The sequence below is a fragment of the Myotis daubentonii genome, chromosome 5, assembly GCF_963259705.1.
Source record: "Myotis daubentonii chromosome 5, mMyoDau2.1, whole genome shotgun sequence".
Taxonomy (NCBI): Eukaryota; Metazoa; Chordata; class Mammalia; order Chiroptera; family Vespertilionidae; genus Myotis; species Myotis daubentonii.
This window is the reverse complement of record NC_081844.1, coordinates 68548475-68570100: the sequence shown is the minus strand read 5'-3', so window position 1 is coordinate 68570100 and position 21626 is coordinate 68548475. Positions and strand designations below refer to the sequence as shown.

The following is a 21626-nucleotide window of genomic DNA, read 5'->3' as shown; positions in this document are numbered from 1 at the left end:
TCCAGGATGCTGTAACTGACCACAGACACATGTACCATCCATATAAAAAAAAGTTACCCAAAGATTAGCTTTCACCAATATATGTTATTATCATGAAATATATATTTCACCAATATATATTATGACAAATGAGGTGGGATATTTTTAAAGAGTATGTTTGGATCCACTAAAGGTATATTAGTTTATTCAGATTAATCAATTCATTAAAAACTCTGCAATACTTCAAAAGTATTAAAGAGATGAAAACACAGCAAACAGTGCTGAGGCAATTTTTGCACGAGAGCTTGTAATGAGAAAAAGCAGCAGAATATTGGAGCATCAATGATTCTTGTGCCGTAGAAAACATTCACAACTCCCCACATTTAGGTCTGGTCTGTTCAACATTTAAGTCTGATCATATCACTTTGCTCAAAGCCTGTGGGTCGCGACCATTGGAAAACACATATAGCCTATCAGATATTTACATTACAATTCATAACAGTAGCAAAATTACAGTTATGAAGTAGCAATGAAAATAATTTTATGGTTGGGGGTTACCACAACATGAGGAACTGTATTAAAGGGTTGCGGCTTTAGGAAGGTTGAGAGCCACTGCTACAGCATCCCATCTCACTCAGCATCAAAGCTTAAGTTCCTTCTGGGCAGGGGCCAGTAAACATTTTCTTAAAGGGCCAGAGAGCAAATATTTTAGATTTTGTAGGCCAAATGGATTCTGTTGGAATTATAGAACATCACTATCTACATGCAAATAGTATTAAGATTCTAAATGGCCATATCCAACAAAAATCAAATTTTGTGGAATATGCGGAAAATTTATAAAAATACACTATCAGTTTTGGTTTATAATGCTCAGTATTTTTTATAGTGGTTCAATAAACATTTGCTGAATAAAACATATAAATATAAGGTCCAGAATTATACACTTTTATAAAAAGATTATGGCACAGACCTTACACTAATGGTTAATTTCTTCTATAGAATGTATGAGACAATTAACAGTGGACTTACTTCAGGTTACTGATCCTCATTTCGGCACTTTCAGTAACTCTCTTCGTTTCTTCTTTCCACCTATTGGCTGCCTTCTGCTGCGTTGCTAAGAGATGCCTCAGTTCAACAGTGGAGTTGCGGTTACTATCTTCCATCTCTCTCAGCTGAACTTCAAATCCGTGCTCTTTTACAGAAAATTCATGTTCCATTGCACTGATCTAGGGAATAAAATGCACACAGTGTCTTCTCTTTCTTTCCCATTATTCTAAGGGATATACTGACCAATGACACACCCAAAAGGAATATTCATTGTGTTGTCTGTACACGTAAACTTTTTTATGGGAAATCCACATAAAAATTAAGTTTACAATTGGTTTTTCTCACCACCGAGGACTCATCCTGTATGACAGTAAAATTTAGCGGAACCAGAATTATGATGGGCCACAATTTTGCGGCACTTTCCCCAACACCTTAAAATGTCAGTAGAAAAAAGTATACTCTATAATATAAAACTGCTCTCATCATTTACTTTTACTTCTATTGCCATAATCCATGGGAAATGTTCAGGCTCTCAGTCATTAAGAGTTAGGTTTCTACTCAAGCCATTTAAAAAAATGTTTACTGGTGTATCATAAAGGCTACAACTCCAGAATAGCAGATGGAAGAGATACACAGGGCGAGGTTGGGAGGTAGGGGCTGCGAGCTTCCAGGCCCTGTCCAAGTGCATACCCTAACCCCCCGACATGTTTACCAACTCAGGAGCTCCTCCAGTCACTTTAGATTAATATACTAAACTTCAGACTGTCTTGCAAAGGGTTTTGTGAAGTCAAAGAATATTATATATGGGAGTTCCTTCATCATTTCAGTTACGGTATAAATGTGTTTTGTGTTTTTCAGGAAAAAGACTATAATAATGATTTTGAGAATCTCATATGGAAATAAGTTCAGTTCATTTCTAGGTAGTGTATGTCATAGTAAACACATCTTCTGAACACACAAATAAATACTGTTGGGATACCCTAGCGGTTTTCTCATCTGGGATCCAGGGAGAGAACGAAGCCTCGGTGCCCTAAAGCATGGGATGAAGTGCCTACTCCTGGTGCATCTAGAATGAAACTACCTATGACCATCCTTGAGGCAACTGAGAAAATGGTCACTACAACAATTTCCTTGGTGTACTCTCAGGACATCTTTATCTTGTTACACTAAAGAAATATATAATTTTTTTTAAGTTTTTTTTAATATATATTTTATTGAACTTTTACAGAGGGGAAGGGAGAGAGATAGAGAGCTAGAAACATCGATGAGAGAGAAACATGGATCAGCTGCCTCCTGCACATCTCCCACTGGGGATGTGCCTGCAACCCAGGTACATGCCCTTGACTGGAATCGAACTCAGGACCTTTCAGTCCGCAGGCTGATGCTCTATCCACTGAGCCAAACCGGTTTCGGTTACACTAAAGAAATATTATAAAGAATACCTAACTTTGTGATTTTTTTTCAAGTATTGGGCTTTAAAATGGTCATAGCTGGCCTGGCTTCTAGTAATTCGTTAAATATGGCAACTTCCAAACTCAAAAAAGAATGAACAAAGAACCGAACTTTACCAATTCAAAAAACACCAAAGAAAACCCAACCACAGCAAAATTCCTGGCTCATGGGGGAAAACTGCAAACAGTCTGTCTTCACTGGCCCTGCTAAATGCAACATGCTTCCCAAGACTCTTAAGTTTGCTTTCTCAAATAGTACACAAGTAGAAATGTAAGACTTTAGGAATGCAGGCACTGGAAAACAATATTGATTTCTTAATTTTGTATTGCATTCCTGTTGGGCAAGCCTCCTGAGGCTCCCTGGCTCCTGCTTTTTAACACTTTTCTGAATTACCGAAGTCTGAAAATTTAGATTTGAATATGCTCCTCCTCCTTCCCAGCCTCAATCTCCACCTTCTCTGGAGAAGCCCTGGTTCTGACATCTTACGTGGACTTGTCTGTTTCTCTTCCTCTCACACATATACTAAAAATGATCTAAGCATATTTATACACACACACATATATAGTTTTAGAATTCTGCCTATCAAGTTAACTCCCCATTGCCACCTGGAAAATCTATTTGTGACAAGCCTTGCTTTAGGTCAGTGATGGTGAACCTATGACACGTGTGTCAAAGGTGACACACGAACTCATTTTTTTGGTTGATTTTTCTTTGTTAAATGGCATTTAAATATATAAAATAAATATCAAAAATATACATCTTTGTTTTACTATGGTTGCAAATATCAAAAAATTTCTATATGTGACACGGCACCAGAGTTAAGTTAGGGTTTTTCAAAATGCTGACACGCCGAGCTCAAAAGGTTCGCCGTCACTGCTTTAGGTCCTTCATGATAGCCTGGTCTGTGCCTACTTCTACTAGTACACGCTTGTATTATGCCACCTTCCCCTTCTTTCTTCGTTTCTGCCACAATGTCTTCTCATTGATATGTTCTTTTTGCATGGAATAATCTTTCCCCTTCTGCTCCATCTTGGTTATTTCTATCCAACTTTTAGAATCAGCCCAATTATTGCTTCTACAGGGTAATTCTCTAACTAACTATCCAGACAACGTTCGGTCCCTCTCTATAAGTTCTCACAGTGCCCTATGCATTTCCTAAAACGTTTGTAAGTAGATGTTTAAAGTTTGCCCACCTCCATGCACATTTCAAGGTTTTAAAGGTGGAGACCATGTCTTTTTTGTTTGCTATTGCATGTTTAGGATCTGAAACATAGTAAAGTCGTCAAAACACAGCTGTGGATTGAACAAATGATGGCTTTTTGGTGTCAAAATTCAGTCTTTAAACAAACCTCAGAACCTTTACTGGATGCAATTCTGAATGTTAAACTGGATAGGTCTGCAGTGATATCGAAAGGCCAACAGCTACAACAACTGGACCTCCTGTAACGAAAGTCCTACAAATGATGGACTTCAGAATGTTGGGTAGGAAAAGAGCACTTACGGTCTCCCTCCCATCTTCCTTTGTGCCCTTCACTGCAGAAAACATAGGCACTCTTGTTGGGTAAGTAACCAGTACTATTTGGTATAGAATGTATGTCTGTCCAATTTTAAAAGATACTGTCAAATGGTGGTTATACTAGTTTACATTCCCCAAAGTATCATTTGAAAGTTCCAGCTGCTTTACAACTTCGTCAACACTTGATACTGTTAGTTTTTAAAATTATCCGTTCTGGTGGGTATGTAGTGGCACTTGCACCATAGTTTTAACGACATTTCCCTAATAAATAATGAAGTTGAACATTTTTTTTCATATGTGCCCTTTTTATAAAGTACCTATTTAAGTCTGCCCATTTATGGAAATGGGATGTATGTTATTTCCTCATTAAGTAACTTTTTTTCTTATTAATAACTAGGGGCCCGGTGCACGAAATTCGTGCACTGGGTGTGTGTGGGGAGGGGAGTGTCCCTCAGCCCAGCCTGCCCCCTCTCACATACTGGGAGCCCTCAGGCGTTGACCCCCATCACCCTCCAATTGCAGGATCGGCCCCTTGCCCAGGCCTGATGCCTCGGCCAGAGGCGTAGACCCCCATCACCCTCCGATCGCCTGATCGGCCCCTTGCCCAGGCCTGATGCCTCCGCCAGAGGTGTCAGGCTTGGACAGGAGACTCCCATCTCCCCCCGATCACTGGCTCTGGCCCCCGCCCAGGCCTGAGGCCTCTGGCCCAGGAATCATGCCTGGGCAAGGGGACCATCATATCCCCCCAATCCCCGGCTCCGCCCCCTACCCAGGCCTGATGCCTCGGCCAGAGGAGTTGACCCTCATCACCCTCCGATCACCAATCACCGGATCGGCCCCTTGACCAGGCCTGAGGCCTCCAGCAGAGGTGTCAGGCCTGGGCAGGGGACCCCCAGCTCCCCGCGGTTGCAGGCTCCGCCCTTGCCCAGGCCTAACGCCTCTGGCTGAGGCGTCTGGCTCGGGCAGCGGGGACCCGCAGCTGCAGCGGCCCCGCGATCGTGGGCTCCGCTTTAGGCCCAGGCAAGGGACCCCTAGCTCCCGGGACTGCCAGCTTCGACCGTGCCCAGCTCCCATCGCTGGCTCCACCCCTACTTCCTGCTATCACTGGCCAGGGCGGCAAAGGCGCCTGATTCTCCAATCATGGCTGGGGGGCAGGGCAAAGGCGGCCCCAGGGCCGCCTTTGCCCTGCCCCCCAGCTCTTAGCTCCCCCCTGGGTTTCCGATCACTGTCGGTGGCAGGGGGCTTCTTCCTGCTTTCCCTTTTGCCTCCCTGCATTGTGCCTACATATGCAAATTAACCGCCATCTTGTTGGCAGTTAACTGCCAATCATAGTTGGCAGTTAATTTGCATATAGCCCTGATTAGCCAATGAAAAGGGTATCGTCGTACGCCAATTACCATTTTTCTCTTTTATTAGATAGGATTTCCTTATTAATTGGTAATAGTTTTTATATTTTGAATGAGTCCCTTTGATTGTATATATTATCCTTTCTTCTACTTCTCATTCTCTCGATGTCTTCTGATGTCATTCATTAATTTTAGTAAAATTCAATTCATCTGTGTTTCCTTTATGATTATTGTTTTTTGTGTTCTGTTTAAGAAATTCTTTCTTACTCAAGGACATGAAGATTTTCTCCTTGAAGCTCCACTGTTTTATATTTTCATTTAGGTCTAAAATGCAAATCAATTTGCATGGGTGGTGTGATACGAGTCAAGGTTTATTTTTAAAATATGGACCCAACTGATCTAGGATAATTTATGGTAAAGATAAATCTTTCCCTATTGAACCGCAGCGGTGCCTTTATTATAAATGAGGTGATTATGAAAAACTGGTTTGTTCCTGGACTCTATTTTGTTTCACTGATCAAACTGATTATTCTTATGTTGATTACACATTTTTTAATTACTATAGCTTTATATAAAATCTTCATATCTTGTAGAACAATTCTTCCCTTATTGTTCAACGATTTCCCACTGACTAAAATATAAAGTACAAAGTTCTTTGTAAGAGACATAAGGCTCTCTTTTTCAGAATTCAAGCTTTTACCAGTAACCAATGTTAATACTTGGAAAAAGAGGCATTCAATAAACATGTCGATATTAATTTGGTTGAAATGTGACTTTATGAGTCCTCAAAGTAACAAAAAACAAAGTGAAACACTAGCATTACCACCCTGTATCCCTACTATGAAACTAGAAGACACAGATCATAATGATGTAGAATTAATGCCACTTTTATAAAAGTCTCACTGAATGGGAAAGGCAAGCAACATGTTGGCAGTGATACATGTGCCTCTTGAAATTCCCTTAAACAGGTTATCATGTTCCTATTGCCAAAGCATGTGAGCGTTAAAGAAGGAGAAATGAGAGAGAAAATGACAGGGACTTTTTCCTGGAGGAGAGTTCGTCCCTTGCCTTCTTCCGAGTGGAAGTTTCAGACTACCTAGGAGTGACTGTCAGAACACTCCGAGGTAGCATCTTCTGTACAGCCAGTTTTAGAGGTCAATTTTCAAGAGGCTATTACAGAGGGAGAAGAGAGGTAGTCTATAAAGTTATCTAATCTATAGTTTTGCTAGCATTGCTTAAATTGCTTTGGCAGGAATCTTAGCGTACTTCATGGTTGGAAAATAATTTTTTGTGTGTGGACAGTGAAAGCAATCATTTTCAAGTATGCTTGCCAAGTTCTACACCACAGAAAGGCCGGTTAACGCTCTGCATTATGATTTAGTGCTATCTGATGAGAAGGCAAAAAAAGGGGGGGGGGCCTTAATAATGTTTTACAAGGTCTCTAAATATCCTCTACAATCTGATTTTCACAAGTCCATATTTAACTCTGACTAGTATTGAAAATACCTTTAATTTTGCTTTTTTTTGAGCCTCTAGAGCCATCTTTCTTAAATCCTCAGTCTCCTTCTGTAACTGTTCATTTTCTTGCTGAAGTTTTAGCCTTTGTTCACTGACGAAGCCACAGTTCTCTCTCTCAGACTCCAGGGCATTTTGAAGTTTCTGAATCATTTCTTGGCAGCGTGATATCTCTTCTGAGGAACTGATTAAAAAAAGAAAACAAAAGAAACTTAATGATAGGTAACGGACGTCAAGAAGTCTGTCTATATATTATAGCATAGAGTTCATTTTCTTTGTTCTGAGCCATTTCTCTTCACCGTACACTTAACTGCACGGTGTCACAATTCTATGTTATGCCAGGAAAACACATTCAATGTAGCAATCTTAACTAAGAATAGAATAACATTGAGAATCACTGTGTAAAGAGGACTGTGAGAGGACAAACTGAAGCTAATGGTGTGAAAGGTAAAGTAGGTAATAAAACTCCTTTATTTCATCAAGCAACCCCTATAGAAAGACATTAGCTGGCCATATTAGCCAATTATAATAAGACCTATTTCATATTTTCCTGTTATATGTCTTAGAAATGGTTTTTACATCTTTCTAGTTCTATAAATGTCTTATTTAATTATAGTTTAAATAGATTATATTTTTTGAACTTTCTCTACAATGGATTGTTGGGTGATACAACCACCAAACATGTATAGTGCTAATTTTTATCCCTCTTTTTTTTTTTTAAATATATTTTATTGATTTTTTACAGAGAGGAAGGGAGAGAGATAGAGAGTCAGAAACATCGATGAGAGAGAAACATCAATCAGCTGCCTCCTGCACATCCCCCACTGGGGAAGTGCCCGCAACCCAGGTACATGCCCTTGACCGGAATCGAACCCGGGACCCTTCAGTCCGCAGGCCGACGCTCTATCCACTGAGCCAAACCGGTTTCGGCTAGCCCTCTCGTTTTAAATCTATCTTTTCAATTCTAGGTAATCAAATACTGTGAACATTTCCTGGTTAATACAAGGCCTTCATTTCCCATATTTGTAGATCTGTTTTTTTGTTTTGTCTATATCAATGTTGGCTGATAAAGTTATTAGTGAAATGATGGATGTAGGCAATGATCGAAAAAGAATGAGAGTCAGAAAGATGCTAAGACCAGAATTAACCACACATTGTGCTCCTCCAAACAAAAGTCCAAGATATAAACACCTATGAAGAAATCCTACAGAAAAAATGAAAACTGGATACACTCAAGACTCTTGATTAATTACTAGCTTTTAGGAACCACGTGGCAGAGAAACAAGGTAAATGATTACACATATATGCATCCTCCTTCACTGCCCGAAAGAAGAAATTTTAAAAAATGATAAAATACTATTAAATATTTTCTTTCTGAAGAAATTAGTCTTCAGAAATAATTTTGAGCAAAAAATCTATTTGGTGCTAAAGTTTGTTTGTTTTTTTAACACAAGGTATAATTATTAATCCTATGAAAAAAGTAAAGGATCTGTCAAAAATTGTTTGCATTCTGAAAATGTTATCACAGAAAATTCTAAAGAGTGTCTTACTTTATTTCAAGTTGTTTCAGTTTATTTTCTGCTGTCTTAAGTCTTAGCTGAAGATCATCTTTTGAACACTCTGCAACCAGGCATCTTTGGTGCATTTCTTCCAGTTTTCTGTGATGGTTTTCGTTTACTTTGCCTTCACGGTAAACCTGCAGAAGAGGCTCATATGTATATTACCTTACAGAGGCAATGCTCTAAGAAATTATAGATTTAGAAATGGAAATCAAAGGTGAGAAATCAAAACCTATGATCCTGTGTTTATCTGTTTCCACTGTAATGTAGTAAAGCACATCAATAATTAAGATGGGTGTTTCACATTTACAAAATACAATGCTAAAAACTGACAAAATAATGACTGCTTATTTTTTGAAATGATTCATGCTCATTGTAAATTATTCCAATAGTTTTAATATTTTAAAAAGAAATGTAAAATAATCGAAGTAAAAAAAAAGTGCTCTAGATGTCACCCCTTTAGAGGTAACCAACTGCTTTATTTCTTTGATGAAGATCCCACCAGTCGATTATTTAAATTTTCAAACACAGATACATGCTATGGTGCAATGAGCAGAACTATCTGAAAGTGACTCCAAAATGCCCCTCTGTGTTAACTAGACGATGACCTAGCTAGAATGGGGGTTCCCCCTTGCCCAGCAGGAGTGATTGTACCCAAGCTCAGCTTCCTATGAGACTGGCCTTCTTCCACAACATCAACACTAATAAAAGAGAAAAATGGTAATTGGCGTACGAGCTACCCTTTTCATTGGCTAATCAGGGCTATATGCAAATTAACTGCCAACTAAGATTGGCAGTTAACTGACAACAAGATGGCGGCTAATTTGCATATGTAGGCACAATGCAGGGAGGCGAAAGGGAAAGCAGGAAGAAGCCCCCTGCCACTGACAGTGATTGGAAACCCAGGGGGGAGCTAAGAGCTGGGGGGCAGGGCAAAGGCGGCCCTGGGGCCGCCTTTGCCCTGCCCCCCAGCCATGATCGGAGAATCAGGTGCCTTTTCCACCCTGGCCAGTGATAGCAGGAAGTAGGGGTGGAGCCAGCGATGGGAGCTGGGCACGGTCGAAGCTGGCAGTCCCGGGAGCTAGGGGTCCCTTGCCTGGGCCTAAAGCGGAGCCCACGATCGTGGGGCCGCTGCAGCTGCAGGTCCCCGCTGCCCGGGCCGGACGCCTCAGCCAGAGGCGTCAGGCCTGGGCAAGGGGCCGATCCTGTGATTGGAGGGTGATGGGGGGTCAACGCCTGAGGGCTCCCAGTATGTGAGAGGGGGCAGGCTGGGCTGAGGGACACCCCCCCCCACACCCAGTGCACGAATTTCATGCACTGGGCCCCTAGTCCTATATAATAAAACCTAATATGAAAATCAACTGAATAGCAAAATGACAGGCGGACCAACCAGTCACTTATGACGTGCACTGACCACTCAACACAGGAGCTGCCCCCAGCCCGCAGACCCTAGGCCAGCCAGAAGGGTGCCAGCAGGGGCCCCCTGATCACCCTCCCCACCCCCCACCCCCTATCTCCCAGCCAGTCACCCCACAGATCGGCCCTGAATGCCGGCCAGGCCTAGGGAGGGACCCTACCCATGCACGAATTTTGTGCACCGGGCCTCTAGTAGAGGCTATAACACCCCAAAAACGGTAAGGTCTAGGCAGCTCACATTTTCAGACAAATCCTACACAGCCACCCTTCAAATCCAGACTGCCTGGACAGGTAACCCACGTCTTCTCCCACTGACAAGATGCTTTGTTGCTCCTGCTTTATAAAAAAGATAGAATATCAGCACAATGTCCTGCTACCAAAATGCAGACTCATACTGCAGTGTAGCAGGGGACTTTAGCACACCTGTCTGTGGACAGTGGGAGAACCTGTTGCCTTTAGCCTTGTAAGTTTTACGTTTCTCCAATACAGCCTATTCCTTAACCTATGCTTTGTGACGTTAAAAATTCACCCCAAGTCCTGATCACAATTTAAATCGTACATATATGATGAAAACTGAGAAGGTATCAACCATGAAGGAGACGGGTGACCATGAACATAACATGTGTGCTTTTCCCCCCAGATAAGGGATTAAAAAGATATTTTGCTTTTTAAATTACTCTTTTATGATCCTATGTTGTTATGATTTCTTTATGTTAATGATACAAATATACCACATGCTTTTTATGCTATATAGCTCTTTGAAGAAAACCAAACTTTGACTCTATTACTTACTATATTTTTAAACACTGGGTAAGCGTGTGCTGAGTCAAATGTATCCCCCTTCCCCCAAGGCTCTTGAAGAGAGTGGGATACTTACTGCTAAAAAAAGAAAGTTATCTAAGTAAGAAAAAATGTTAACTATAGACTCCTTACAATATTTTTTCCTCAAATATCATTGGGGTGCTTTTCTTAACTATGAAATAAAAATAAGTATTTTTAAAGGTAAAAATCACAACATTATAATTTTCAAGTTGGCATAAAATTTAAAATGAGAAGACAAAATAAAATTTACCATTGGGATGAGGTTTGAGCAAGGAATATAACTATTTCATAAATATATCTATTTATACTTTCAAGTATTCCAAGCCAAAAAAAAACACTCACCAGAGGAATACTTATAATATAGGGGTTGCTAGTAGATAGCATAATGGAAGCAGACAGTAATGTTGAATATTTGCAGTTGGGTTTTAGGCAGTTATTTTTTTCTTTTTCTTTTTACCTTTTCTAGTTCTTCTTCCACTGCTTTTTTCTCCTTAATGACTCGTTCAATTTGACCTTGTTTTTCGGCACACTCCTATAAATTCAAGTCATATTGTAAATAACTATAGTATTTGTAAATCCTTAAGAAAAATGGGAAAACATGGAGAAAATGATTTGTTCATAACAGAATGCCAAAATCACCTTATTAGTACAGCAGGGCCACTGATTAAAACAAAAACAAACTAACAAACTCAATCTTCAAAGAGCTACCTACCCAGGATTTCAGAAATCACCCCAATACAGAATGCCAAGTTCTAAGTAAATATACCAGGTAGGTGACAGAAGTTGAGGGACAGCAAGGAGAAAAATAAATGAGACCCATTTCTCATGTTTTAGTTTTTCTTTTCATAAATTCTTATCATATTTTAAAAGAAAATACAAGACTAGGCAAAGGCACAACACCCTGAGGATACCTGTGGACTAGAAGCACAGGTATATAAATTCTAAAAGTCAAAAAAATTTTTTTGCAGAACTTATTAACAGCCAATGTAAGGAAAACCAAAACTAAAAACAATCATCATAATGACTAGTTCTTTACATTTATTTATTTTTATCTTTTTCCTTATTTTTGAGAATGGGTATGGTTATTTCCTACTAATTATAAATTACGCTTTGGATGATCCTGCTTTACTGACAGTACACTGCTAATATTTAATTATCTTTATAACTTCATCATCAATTTTATCAATATATTTAAAAATTTTTAAATGAACCTCTAAATTGCGACCCATAATTAATTAACTCTGATTATAATAAGACCTTTAACCCTATGCTACAAATCAGATGAGTAATCTACATTAATCATATTTTATTAAGATAGACTAAGTGTATCAGAAATAAAACTTTAATGTTCCATATATATTCATATAGTGAGTTGCTAATCTATGAAAAAGATAGTTTTATGGTGTGAAACTTGGGATTTCTCCTATGTTCATAATTCATCCTATGTGATTTTTTTAAAGACACTATTTTTTAGAGACATTTTAGATTCACAGCAAAATTGAGTAGAAGTTACAGAGATTTCCATTAGAATTCCTGCCCCCCATACATGCATAACCTCCCCATCATCAACATCTCACACTGTAGTGGTACATTTGTTAAAATGATGAATGTGCACTGATACATTATCATCCAAAGTCCGCAGGTTATACAAGAATAAGCTTTTAGTGTTGTACATGCTATGGGTTTGGGTACATTTATAATGACATGTATCCACCATTATAGCACCATCCATAGTAGTTAGTTTATGTTGTTGTTGTTAATCCTCACCAGAAGTTATTTTTTCTATTGATTTTTAGAGAGAGTGGAAGGGAGGGGTAGAGACAGAGAGAAACATCAATGTGAGAGACACATCAATTGGTTGACTCCTGCAAGTGCCCTGACTAGGGCCAGGGTTTGAGCCTGCAACTGAGGTACATGCCCTTGAGCAGAATCGAGCCTGCTAGCCTTCAGTATGTGGGCCGATGCTCTAACTACTGAGCAAACCCGGCTAGGGTCAGAGTAGTTTTACTGTCCTAAAAATTCTCTATGCTATGCCTACACCTATTTATTTTTCTCTCCTCAATCTCTGATAACCACTGATCTTTTTACTGTCTCCATAATTTCACCTCCAGAATGTCATATAGTTGGAATTATACAGGATGTATGAAGCCTTTTCAGTTGAGGTTCTTTCACTCAGTAATCCTATATAATAAAAGGCTAATCTGCAAATTGTCCCTATGGGCGTGAGTTTGACCAACTGTAAGTTAGACGTGTGCTGACCACCAGGGGGCAGCGCAGAACATGGCGGCCGTTGGCGACATGGTGCTGGCAGTGGGTGGCAGCGGAGGCGCTGCCGGCCCTAAAGGGCCCTGATGAGAACAGGACCATGGTGGGATGGTGGAGCAGGTGAGTGGGCAGTGCCAAGCCAAGGTGGGTGCGAAGGGAGGCCCCGGCTGGCGGCAGTGGCAGGCAGCGGGGGGAAGGGAGGCCCCGGCCGGCAGCCAGCAGCCACTAGGGACCCTACCCATACACGAATTTCGTACACTGGGCCTCTAGAATGCATATAAGTTTCCTTCATGTCTTTCTATGGCTTGATAGCTCATTTCCTTTTAGTGTTAAATAATATTCCATTGTCTAGACATACCATCATTTATCCATTCACATAGTAAATGATGTCTTGGTGCTTCCAAGTTTTGGAAATTATGAAGAAAGTTTCTATAAATAGTCATGTGCAGGTTTTTGTGTGGACATGTTTTCAACTTGTTTGGGTACATAAAGAGGAGTGAAATTGTTGGATCATGTGTAGGGGTATCTTCAGTTTTGTAAGAAACCACCAAACTGCCTTCAAAAGTGGCTGTTCAACTTTTCATTACCACCAGCAATGAATGAAGGTTCCTGTTGCTCCACATCTTTGCCAGTGTTGGTGTTCTGGATTTTGGCCATTCCAATACGTGTATCTGGCACCTACTTGGTGTAATGAGTGGTATCACATTGTTGTTTTAGTTTGCATTTTCCTGGTGGCATATGATATGGAGCAACTTCTCATAAGCTTACTTTATATCTGTTTATCTTTTTCAGTGAGGTGTCTATTAAGGTCTTTGGTCCATTTTTCAGTCGAATTATTTGTTTTCTTATTGTTGAATTTTAAGAGTTCTTTGTATATTCTGGATGAGACTTTTATCAGATATGTCTTTTGCAAATATTTTTTCCTAATCTGTAGCCTGAGTTTCCTGAGAAAATATAAATGCTTAATTTAAACACTTTTCTCTTTTTCTTTCTTTTTATTACATTTATTGGAGTGAGATATACAATGGAATACTACTACTCAGCCAGAAGAAAAGATGAAATACTGCCATTTGCAACAACATGGATGGACCTTGAGAATATCATGCTAGCGAAATTAGTCAGACAGGAAAAGTTAGAAACCATATGATTTCACTCATATGTAAGATATAAAACTGAAAGCAAAAAATAAACAAACAAACAAAAACTCACAGTAACAGAAACACTCATAGGCAACAGTAAACACTTTCAATTAGTCAGTACAGTTCTCCTAATGGAATCAACATGATATCAGATAACATTTAATATTTTTAGTAAAAGCCACTTACCTATGAATTAGAATTGTTTCACTGTAAAGCCCAAGAAACATGTATGAAAATAACCTGAAATTATAATTTTTTTACTCTAAAGTGAGTTGACAGAGCTCTGGTTATTACACAGCTAACAGTTATTTTTAAAATCCCTGCAGGTCTTATCTAGTACATGTTCTTTTGGGAAAATATAAGGACAAATGTTCTTGTCCTTCCTGAGTTTACAATCCATTAAATAATCCTGGACTAAGGCAGGCCCTTCTTCCTCGAAGCCGTTAATCCTTTGATAGCTAAATCACTCCATGTAAGAGAATAAGCAAAATAGCAGGGTGATAGAAGAAGAAAAAACACACACAAAAAAACCCCCCAAAGAATTAGACATGACTAATTTGCCACACTGCATCCCATTAATTTTACCTTAATGTTTCTGTATCCTTAAAACAAATGACACTAAACAGACAAAAAGTAACACTGTTGTACTATTGGTCTCAGGACCTATGCACAATGACTAAGTTCCCATTATGCACACTCGAGTTTGCATAACGTGGAGAAGATGTGATCCTTCTCTCTGGGGTGGTTAAATACCAATCAGATATCCTCCCAACTTCAGAAATTCTTATACCTTTATTCCCCTGTAAGCAAGATTGTTAAATTCCATTTCATCTATCTTCAAGTTAAATTTATTTATTTAATCCACCTCTAGCCACACAGGAACTCTTTTCCTCACCCCTCTTTGCCTACTCATCCTTCGGTACTCCTTCCTTTGGGAAGCTTGTCTAGCTTCCTTCTCACTCTCATATATACCTTTTCATTCTCCCTGGTCTCCCACGTGAACCCAGCATGTGGTAGCAGTTGTAGCTGGCTGGCTGCTTCACTCATGCCAAGTGCATTCTTTGTCAAAGACAGGTAATCACAGTAGATGTGATAAATGCCATCCATCTTTCCTGCTAGATTGTAAGTTCCAAGACTTCAGATAACATGTTCATCTTGATTTCCTCTCTGTCCCTAGCATCTAGCATAGATCTTGTCTTAATAAGCACCTTTTGAATGAACTAGGTCCAATACTATGTCTCTTGCCCTTTAAAGTAAGCAATTTCAGAAGAAAATATCAATACAGGCTTTTAACATACCATCTGAAGGACTGACAGTTCTTCCGTTAGTCGAGAAATCTGTACATGATATTGTTTTCTTGTATTGAAAATCTGTAAATTAAGATATTTATGAACTATTCAGGTCTAAAATAAAAATTAATAATATCTAATATACACATTTAGAATAATAATTTTGATAAAAAATAAAGTTGTAACTTTTAGGGCATTAAAGATAAGTAAGCACATGATATATTAAAGAATCAAGAATTTATCATGGAGTGGGAGGAAAGAGACTAAGATAAAGGACAGTGGTTATGAAGCATTTTGGTCTAGGATCCTTTTACACAATGAAAACAGAGATCTTTTGTTTATGATGTGTGTTTTTTTCTATTGAAATGTACCATATTAAAGGTTAAAACAGAAAATTTCAAAATATTTACTTATTAATTCCTACATAACTAACAATAACTAAGGTTTTTACAGGTTAGTACAAATAATATATTTCCTAAAAAGTAATTAATTTCTAAAATATTTTGAGAAGAGTGGGATTATTTTACATTTTTTGCAAATATCCATAATGTCTGCCTCAAAAGACCTAATAGGTTGAACAGAGGCCTGGAAGATCTTTAGATAGGGAGAGCCTAGATTTTTAGGAGGCAGCTGAATACTCATGTTTTCAGAAAAGTTTGGACTGAATATAGAGATCACAACACTTTTGAAAAAATTACAGAGATTATTAAAGGATTCATGCAAAAGACAACCTTCCATTGACCACAAAACTAATGTGAATTTATTTTAGAATTAGAAATCAATTAGAGGATGTCTCATATCATGAGCACTTTGATAAAAACAGTTTCATCACATATATATGATGATAGTTAACACTCAGTGCAGGAATACACAGTGTATCTAATTATTTTCTATAGGAGCTAACTTTTCTTATTTATTAAATTTATTTATTTTTAAAATATATTTTTATTGATTTTAGAGAGGGAGGGAAAAACAGAGATATGAGAGAGAATCATTGATTGGCTACCTCCTGCACACCCTCCACTGGGGATCAAGCCTTCAACCCAGGCATGTGCCTTGACTGGGAATCAAACTGTGACCTCCTGGTTCATAGGTCAATGCTCAACCACTGAACAAACTGGCTGGGCAAATTTATTTTTTATTAAATACAGTTGGCATAAAATATTATATTAGCTGGAGGTGTATGGGAGCTCATTAAGGAAAAAGGTATTATTTTACAATAATTTACATTAATCATTTCATTGATAAGTCTTTATAAATATGTAGGCAAGGATTTTAATGTAAATATTATAGTAAAAATTAAACTATAAATTTCTGCTTTTTCTAAACCTTGTCTCTGACAAAAGTGTCAACTTAAAAATTACAACCAAGGCTTCTTGAAAAATTGGCTGACTCCAGGTCTGAGACAGGGAAAGCACAGGATGAGAGAGGAACATCACTTATGCAAGAAAGCTAGAGAGACAATCCTATATAATAAAAGCATAATATGCAAATCGACCAAATGGCAAATGACCGGTTGCAATGACACGTACTGACTACCAGGGGGCAGACGCTCAATGCAGGAACTTCCCCCTGGTGGTCAGTGCACTCCCACAGGGGGAGAGCCGCTCAGCCAGAAGCTGGGTTTAGCTGGCAAGCCCAGAAGCGGTGGCGGGAGCCTCTCCTGCCTCTGCTGCAGATGGGCGGTAAGGAGCAAGGGGTTGCAGACTGCGAGAGCCCCAGAATGCAAGAGGGATGTCTGACTGCCGGCTTAGGCCCAATCAGGGATTGGGCCTAAGCCGGCAGTCAGACATCCCCCGAGGGGTCCCAGACTGCAAGAGGGTGCAGGCCAGGCTGAGACCCCGCCACCCCCTGACCCCAGTGCATGAATCTCGTGCACTGGGCCTCTAGTTTGAGAATAAAAAGACTGATGGTAATATAAAATAAATTCACAGATATTAAAAAGAGGGGCAGGGCATTTCTTCTTTAGTGAAAAAATGACAGCTTATAAATATATAGAAAGAATAGAATATTATCATTTTAATCACTCCATATAATATTTATTTCTGGCAAGAACTATCAATGAATGACAAGACCACTGGATGAAAGATTTTGGTGAAAAAGGATACCTGCATGGTTTTCAAGAATCTCCCCCAATTATTTATTAAGTAACAATGGAGAAATTTGATCTTACTAACTTAACCACGTGGTCAAGCTTAGCATCACCAATGCATACCCTGACATTACAGCTTCCTGATATGTCGGGATGGGAGGTGGGAGGTGTGTATAATTATCACTCTGCCATTTCCCCTCCACTGCTGTCCCACTCCACCTCAAATTGTAGGTGCTACTATCCTGAGATGGTTTTTATTTGAAATTTGGTACATTGATACAATTAGCTGATATTGAAGTAACTAGGTCCATCAGGCAAAACTTAGGTAGAATTGAGTCTTAAGCTATAAAATTTTGAATTTTAAATATAATTAAAAGCCCCTTACTTCCTTCTTGGCTCTTGTGGCAGCCTCTTGCATTAACTGAGAAAATGATTTTTTTATTTTCTCTATATCTTCTTCTTTTTGCTTCCCCTCAAGCAGAGCCTGCAGAATATAATTGATGCTATTACAGGTCACATAATTAATAAAGATAACATAATAAATGGGTACAAACTTATCCACCTACACCCTTCTTGAAAGCAAACATCTTATTTTAAACTTCTGAGACATCTCCACTTGGAGTTCTTACCTCAGTTATGAGTGGTATTTATTTTCTCTAGCCTCCTCACCTGACCTTGTCCTAACTAAAATTTATCATTTTCCTTTGGTATTTATTTCAGCCAGTGCCATCACTCTCTAATCTTTACAGCTGGAGGTCTTAGAATCATTTCTGAATTTTTCTTCTCCCTCAGTCCCTTTACAAAATAAGTCCTCAAGTCCAAGTGTTTCATTCTTGGAAAATCTCTTGGATTTCCCTTTCTATTCATTATTTGGTATTATTCCCATTTAGTCCCTTGTCATCTCACACCTCAATCACTGTAAATGCCACCTGCTCTGTTTTCTTGACGTGTTTCTATCCCTCACATCATTTTCATCTCCCACCTAAAAAATAGGCTTATACTCCCAGTTCTGTTGTCAGTCACACTCATCTCTCTGCCTCCCTATGGAGGAAACTCCTGGCCTCCAACACTTTCTCCTTCAACCCATGCCAATCAGGCTTTCACCACCACAATCTCCATACTGCCCACTCAGGAGTCAATGTGGAGTAATTATCTTATTTAATCTGTCAGCAACACTTGAGAAAATAGGTTACTTTCCCCCTTGTTTTACTTTCTTATTTGGCTTTTTGTGCATCCAATTTGGTTTTCCTAACTCACCATTCCTTTTCAGTCTGTGTTATTGCTTTTTCGTCTTCTCAACTTTGATATTAGACTCAGGCCTTGGTCCTTTGTCCACCTATGTCCATCCTTGGTGGTCTAATCCAATATCATTATTTTAAATATCACTTAGATGCTAACAATTCCCAAATTTACCTCTCCAGCCCAAATATCTTTCTGAGCCCCGAATCAATCAATCAATCTCAATTACTCTCTTTCTCTCTCTCTCTCATCATCCCATAATAAGCAGCCCTGTGTTCAGATCCTACTATCTTTCAAAGGTACCACACACATTCCCATCTCTTTTTTAAAAAATCGTTTAATAACTTCCCTCCTGCTTAAATAGGTAAGCTAGTAAGAGTAACAGCTGTTTGGCTGTGACAACCTGGTTGGGGAGAAGGAAACACTGAGGATGGGGGAATCATCGAAAGAGAACTATGCTGGGCCGTGCTTCATGTCTGTTTGTGTGACCAGTTTAAAGAACCCTTGACTTCTTGGGACAAGCAACTGAAGGAGAGAACCCTTTAGTAATGAGTCAAAAGGCAGCTTCATATTGTAGCCATAGACAGTCTCTATAAGGGTCTGCTAACTTAGGGCTTGGATGAGGGTTAGACCAGTGGTCAGCAAACTCATTAGTCAACAGAGCTAAATATCAACAGTACTTCTTCAAAATAGACTCGCCCAGGCCGAAAACCGACTTCTGCGCATGGACCACGAAGTTTCAATCGCACTGTACATCCGGGTGTACGTGGTATTTTGTGGAAGAGCCACACTCAAGGGGCCAAAGAGCCACATGTGGCTTGTGAGCTGCAGTTTGCCAACCACGGGGTTAGGCAATGAGTGTCACCACCTTCTGTCCATCTGCTCTACACAAAATGTTCATCTTTCACAACCTGATGTCAAGAATGCTCATATAACTAGGATTCAGAGGGCAAAGAAGAACTAAGAAGAAATTTCCCCTTCAACCCATGCCAATCAGGCTTTCAACACCACGATCTCCATACTGACCACTTAGGAGTCAATTTGGAGTAATTATCAAAGAAGAAATTAAGAGAACTGCTCTTAATTTTTTTAAATTAATTTAGGTGTTAAGAGAAATTCCTAAGCATTTTTATGTGTATTTTGCGCATTTCAACCATTCTAGCAGACAGCATTCAGATGGGAAGATTAGCATTCCCACAGTTTAAATTTGGATAATTATTTATTTTTTATTTCTTATTAGCTTCTAATATACAACTTATAGCTTGCTTTGTTTTTAACAGCACTCTTGGAAAACACTCTATAAGAAAGGAAACTTAAAACAAAGCATTTTCATTGTATTTCCCAGCATTATTACACATATACTAGGCATTCAATAAATGCTGGTTAAGCAAATTAATGATCTCTACATAAGGAAGGCAGCAACATTAAAAACAAATATGCATGCCTTATGCTTTCTATAAACTATATACCATTCATATGGAAGTGGTAAAAGAAAAAACATGATATGTGATAACATCGGAGTCAATTGTTAGAAGGTTCAAAAAAAGTGAAATAAAGGCTCCAGTTAATAAATCTCTGCAGCTAAATTTAATTCCTGTCAATTAAGCTTCTGCTCTATTAAAGTTATTGTGTAGGTGATAAAGGGGAAATAAAGGTAAGATTCATCTAATTCAACTGAATAAAATACAGGGTATACTGCAATAAAGTGCTGTAATAGGTCTTTTAAAAAATATTTTTATTGATTTCAGAGTGGAAGGGAGAGGACGAGAGAGATAGAAATATCAGTGATGAGAGAGAATCATCGATTAGCTGCCTCCTGCAGGCCCCACAATGGGGATCGAGCCTACACCCAGGCATGTGCCCTGACCAGGAATTGAACTGTGACTTCCTGGTTAACAGGTCAATGATCAGCCACTGAGCCACACTGGCCAGGCTATAACAGGTCTTTTAAAGAGTATAAGACTATAGGGGATGAAGATTAGTTACACAAGGATTGTAGACAGAAGAAAAGTCTGATATATATACATAAGCTTTTGGAGAGGGCTGACACTTTATTATGTCTTATGATATTAAGTCTTACCATCAATAATGTAGTATGCATATTAAAGGAGAGCATAGCAATGTCATTTTCACGTGTTTATTCTGTAGTTATAGATTCCCTACTACGTCATATGGGGGAATATTCAATATTTTATTTTTTTATAAACATGTTAACTAGTTTTCTTACCTGGTTTTTTTGCAGGTTAGCTTCTTCTAAGAGTTGCATGCTATTTCTGGCAGTTACAACAGCTTCATATCTCTCATTTTCTAATTCATTGTACTTTGCTTGTAACTCTCTGGTCTGTTTTTCCAAATGTGTTTTATCTGCTCTTAATTGGGTGGCTTCTTGGACTGTCACACATAATCTAAATATTAATAGTCACATTGCAAAAGTTAAAAATTTTTAAAGAGAAGGAAGGAGATAGCATATTTACTGAGCACCTGCTACAGGACAAGCATTATTCCAGTTACTTTCATGTGTAACTTTCTCATTTGGTTCACACAAAGTTCTGCATCATAGATTTTGTTATTGCCACTTTAAAGAAAAACAGACCCATTTTAATAGAGGTCAAACATTTGATCAAGGCCGTATAGCTAACAAGCCGTGGGGCTGATACTACGCTTAGATATTCAGACTCTAATTATGTTACATTTTCTACAGTATCACGGTATAACATAGCATAGTTACATGATAATGTTATAAAGCAAATTCTTAAATAATGAGTGGTTATTTCTATTTATATGGCTTTTTTTCTTTCCTTTTTGCTTGGCTCCCGGTTCCCATGCTCTACATTCACATTTAAATTTACAGTCACCTTTAAATTTTTCTTCATATCCTTTGCCCATTTTTTCTAATGGGTTATTTACTTTGCCTGTTCCTTTATAAGAACTCTTTGAATATTAAGATATT

General features: G+C 38.8%; 1 protein-coding gene across 2 annotated transcripts in view; it reads right to left on the bottom strand.

Annotated features, from left to right (window-relative positions):
• Positions 1-21626, bottom strand: part of SCLT1 (sodium channel and clathrin linker 1) — a 107277-nt gene that overhangs the window by 26589 nt on the left and 59062 nt on the right. For both annotated transcript variants that reach the window (XM_059698034.1, XM_059698035.1), the window contains 7 exons: positions 20904-21081; positions 17823-17921; positions 15355-15426; positions 11110-11184; positions 8406-8551; positions 6847-7039; positions 1009-1205 (listed from right to left, as the gene is read on the bottom strand). In XM_059698034.1, the coding sequence (XP_059554017.1) occupies positions 1009-1205; positions 6847-7039; positions 8406-8551; positions 11110-11184; positions 15355-15426; positions 17823-17921; positions 20904-21081 (960 nt within the window). The remainder of the gene's footprint in view (positions 1-1008; positions 1206-6846; positions 7040-8405; positions 8552-11109; positions 11185-15354; positions 15427-17822; positions 17922-20903; positions 21082-21626) is intronic.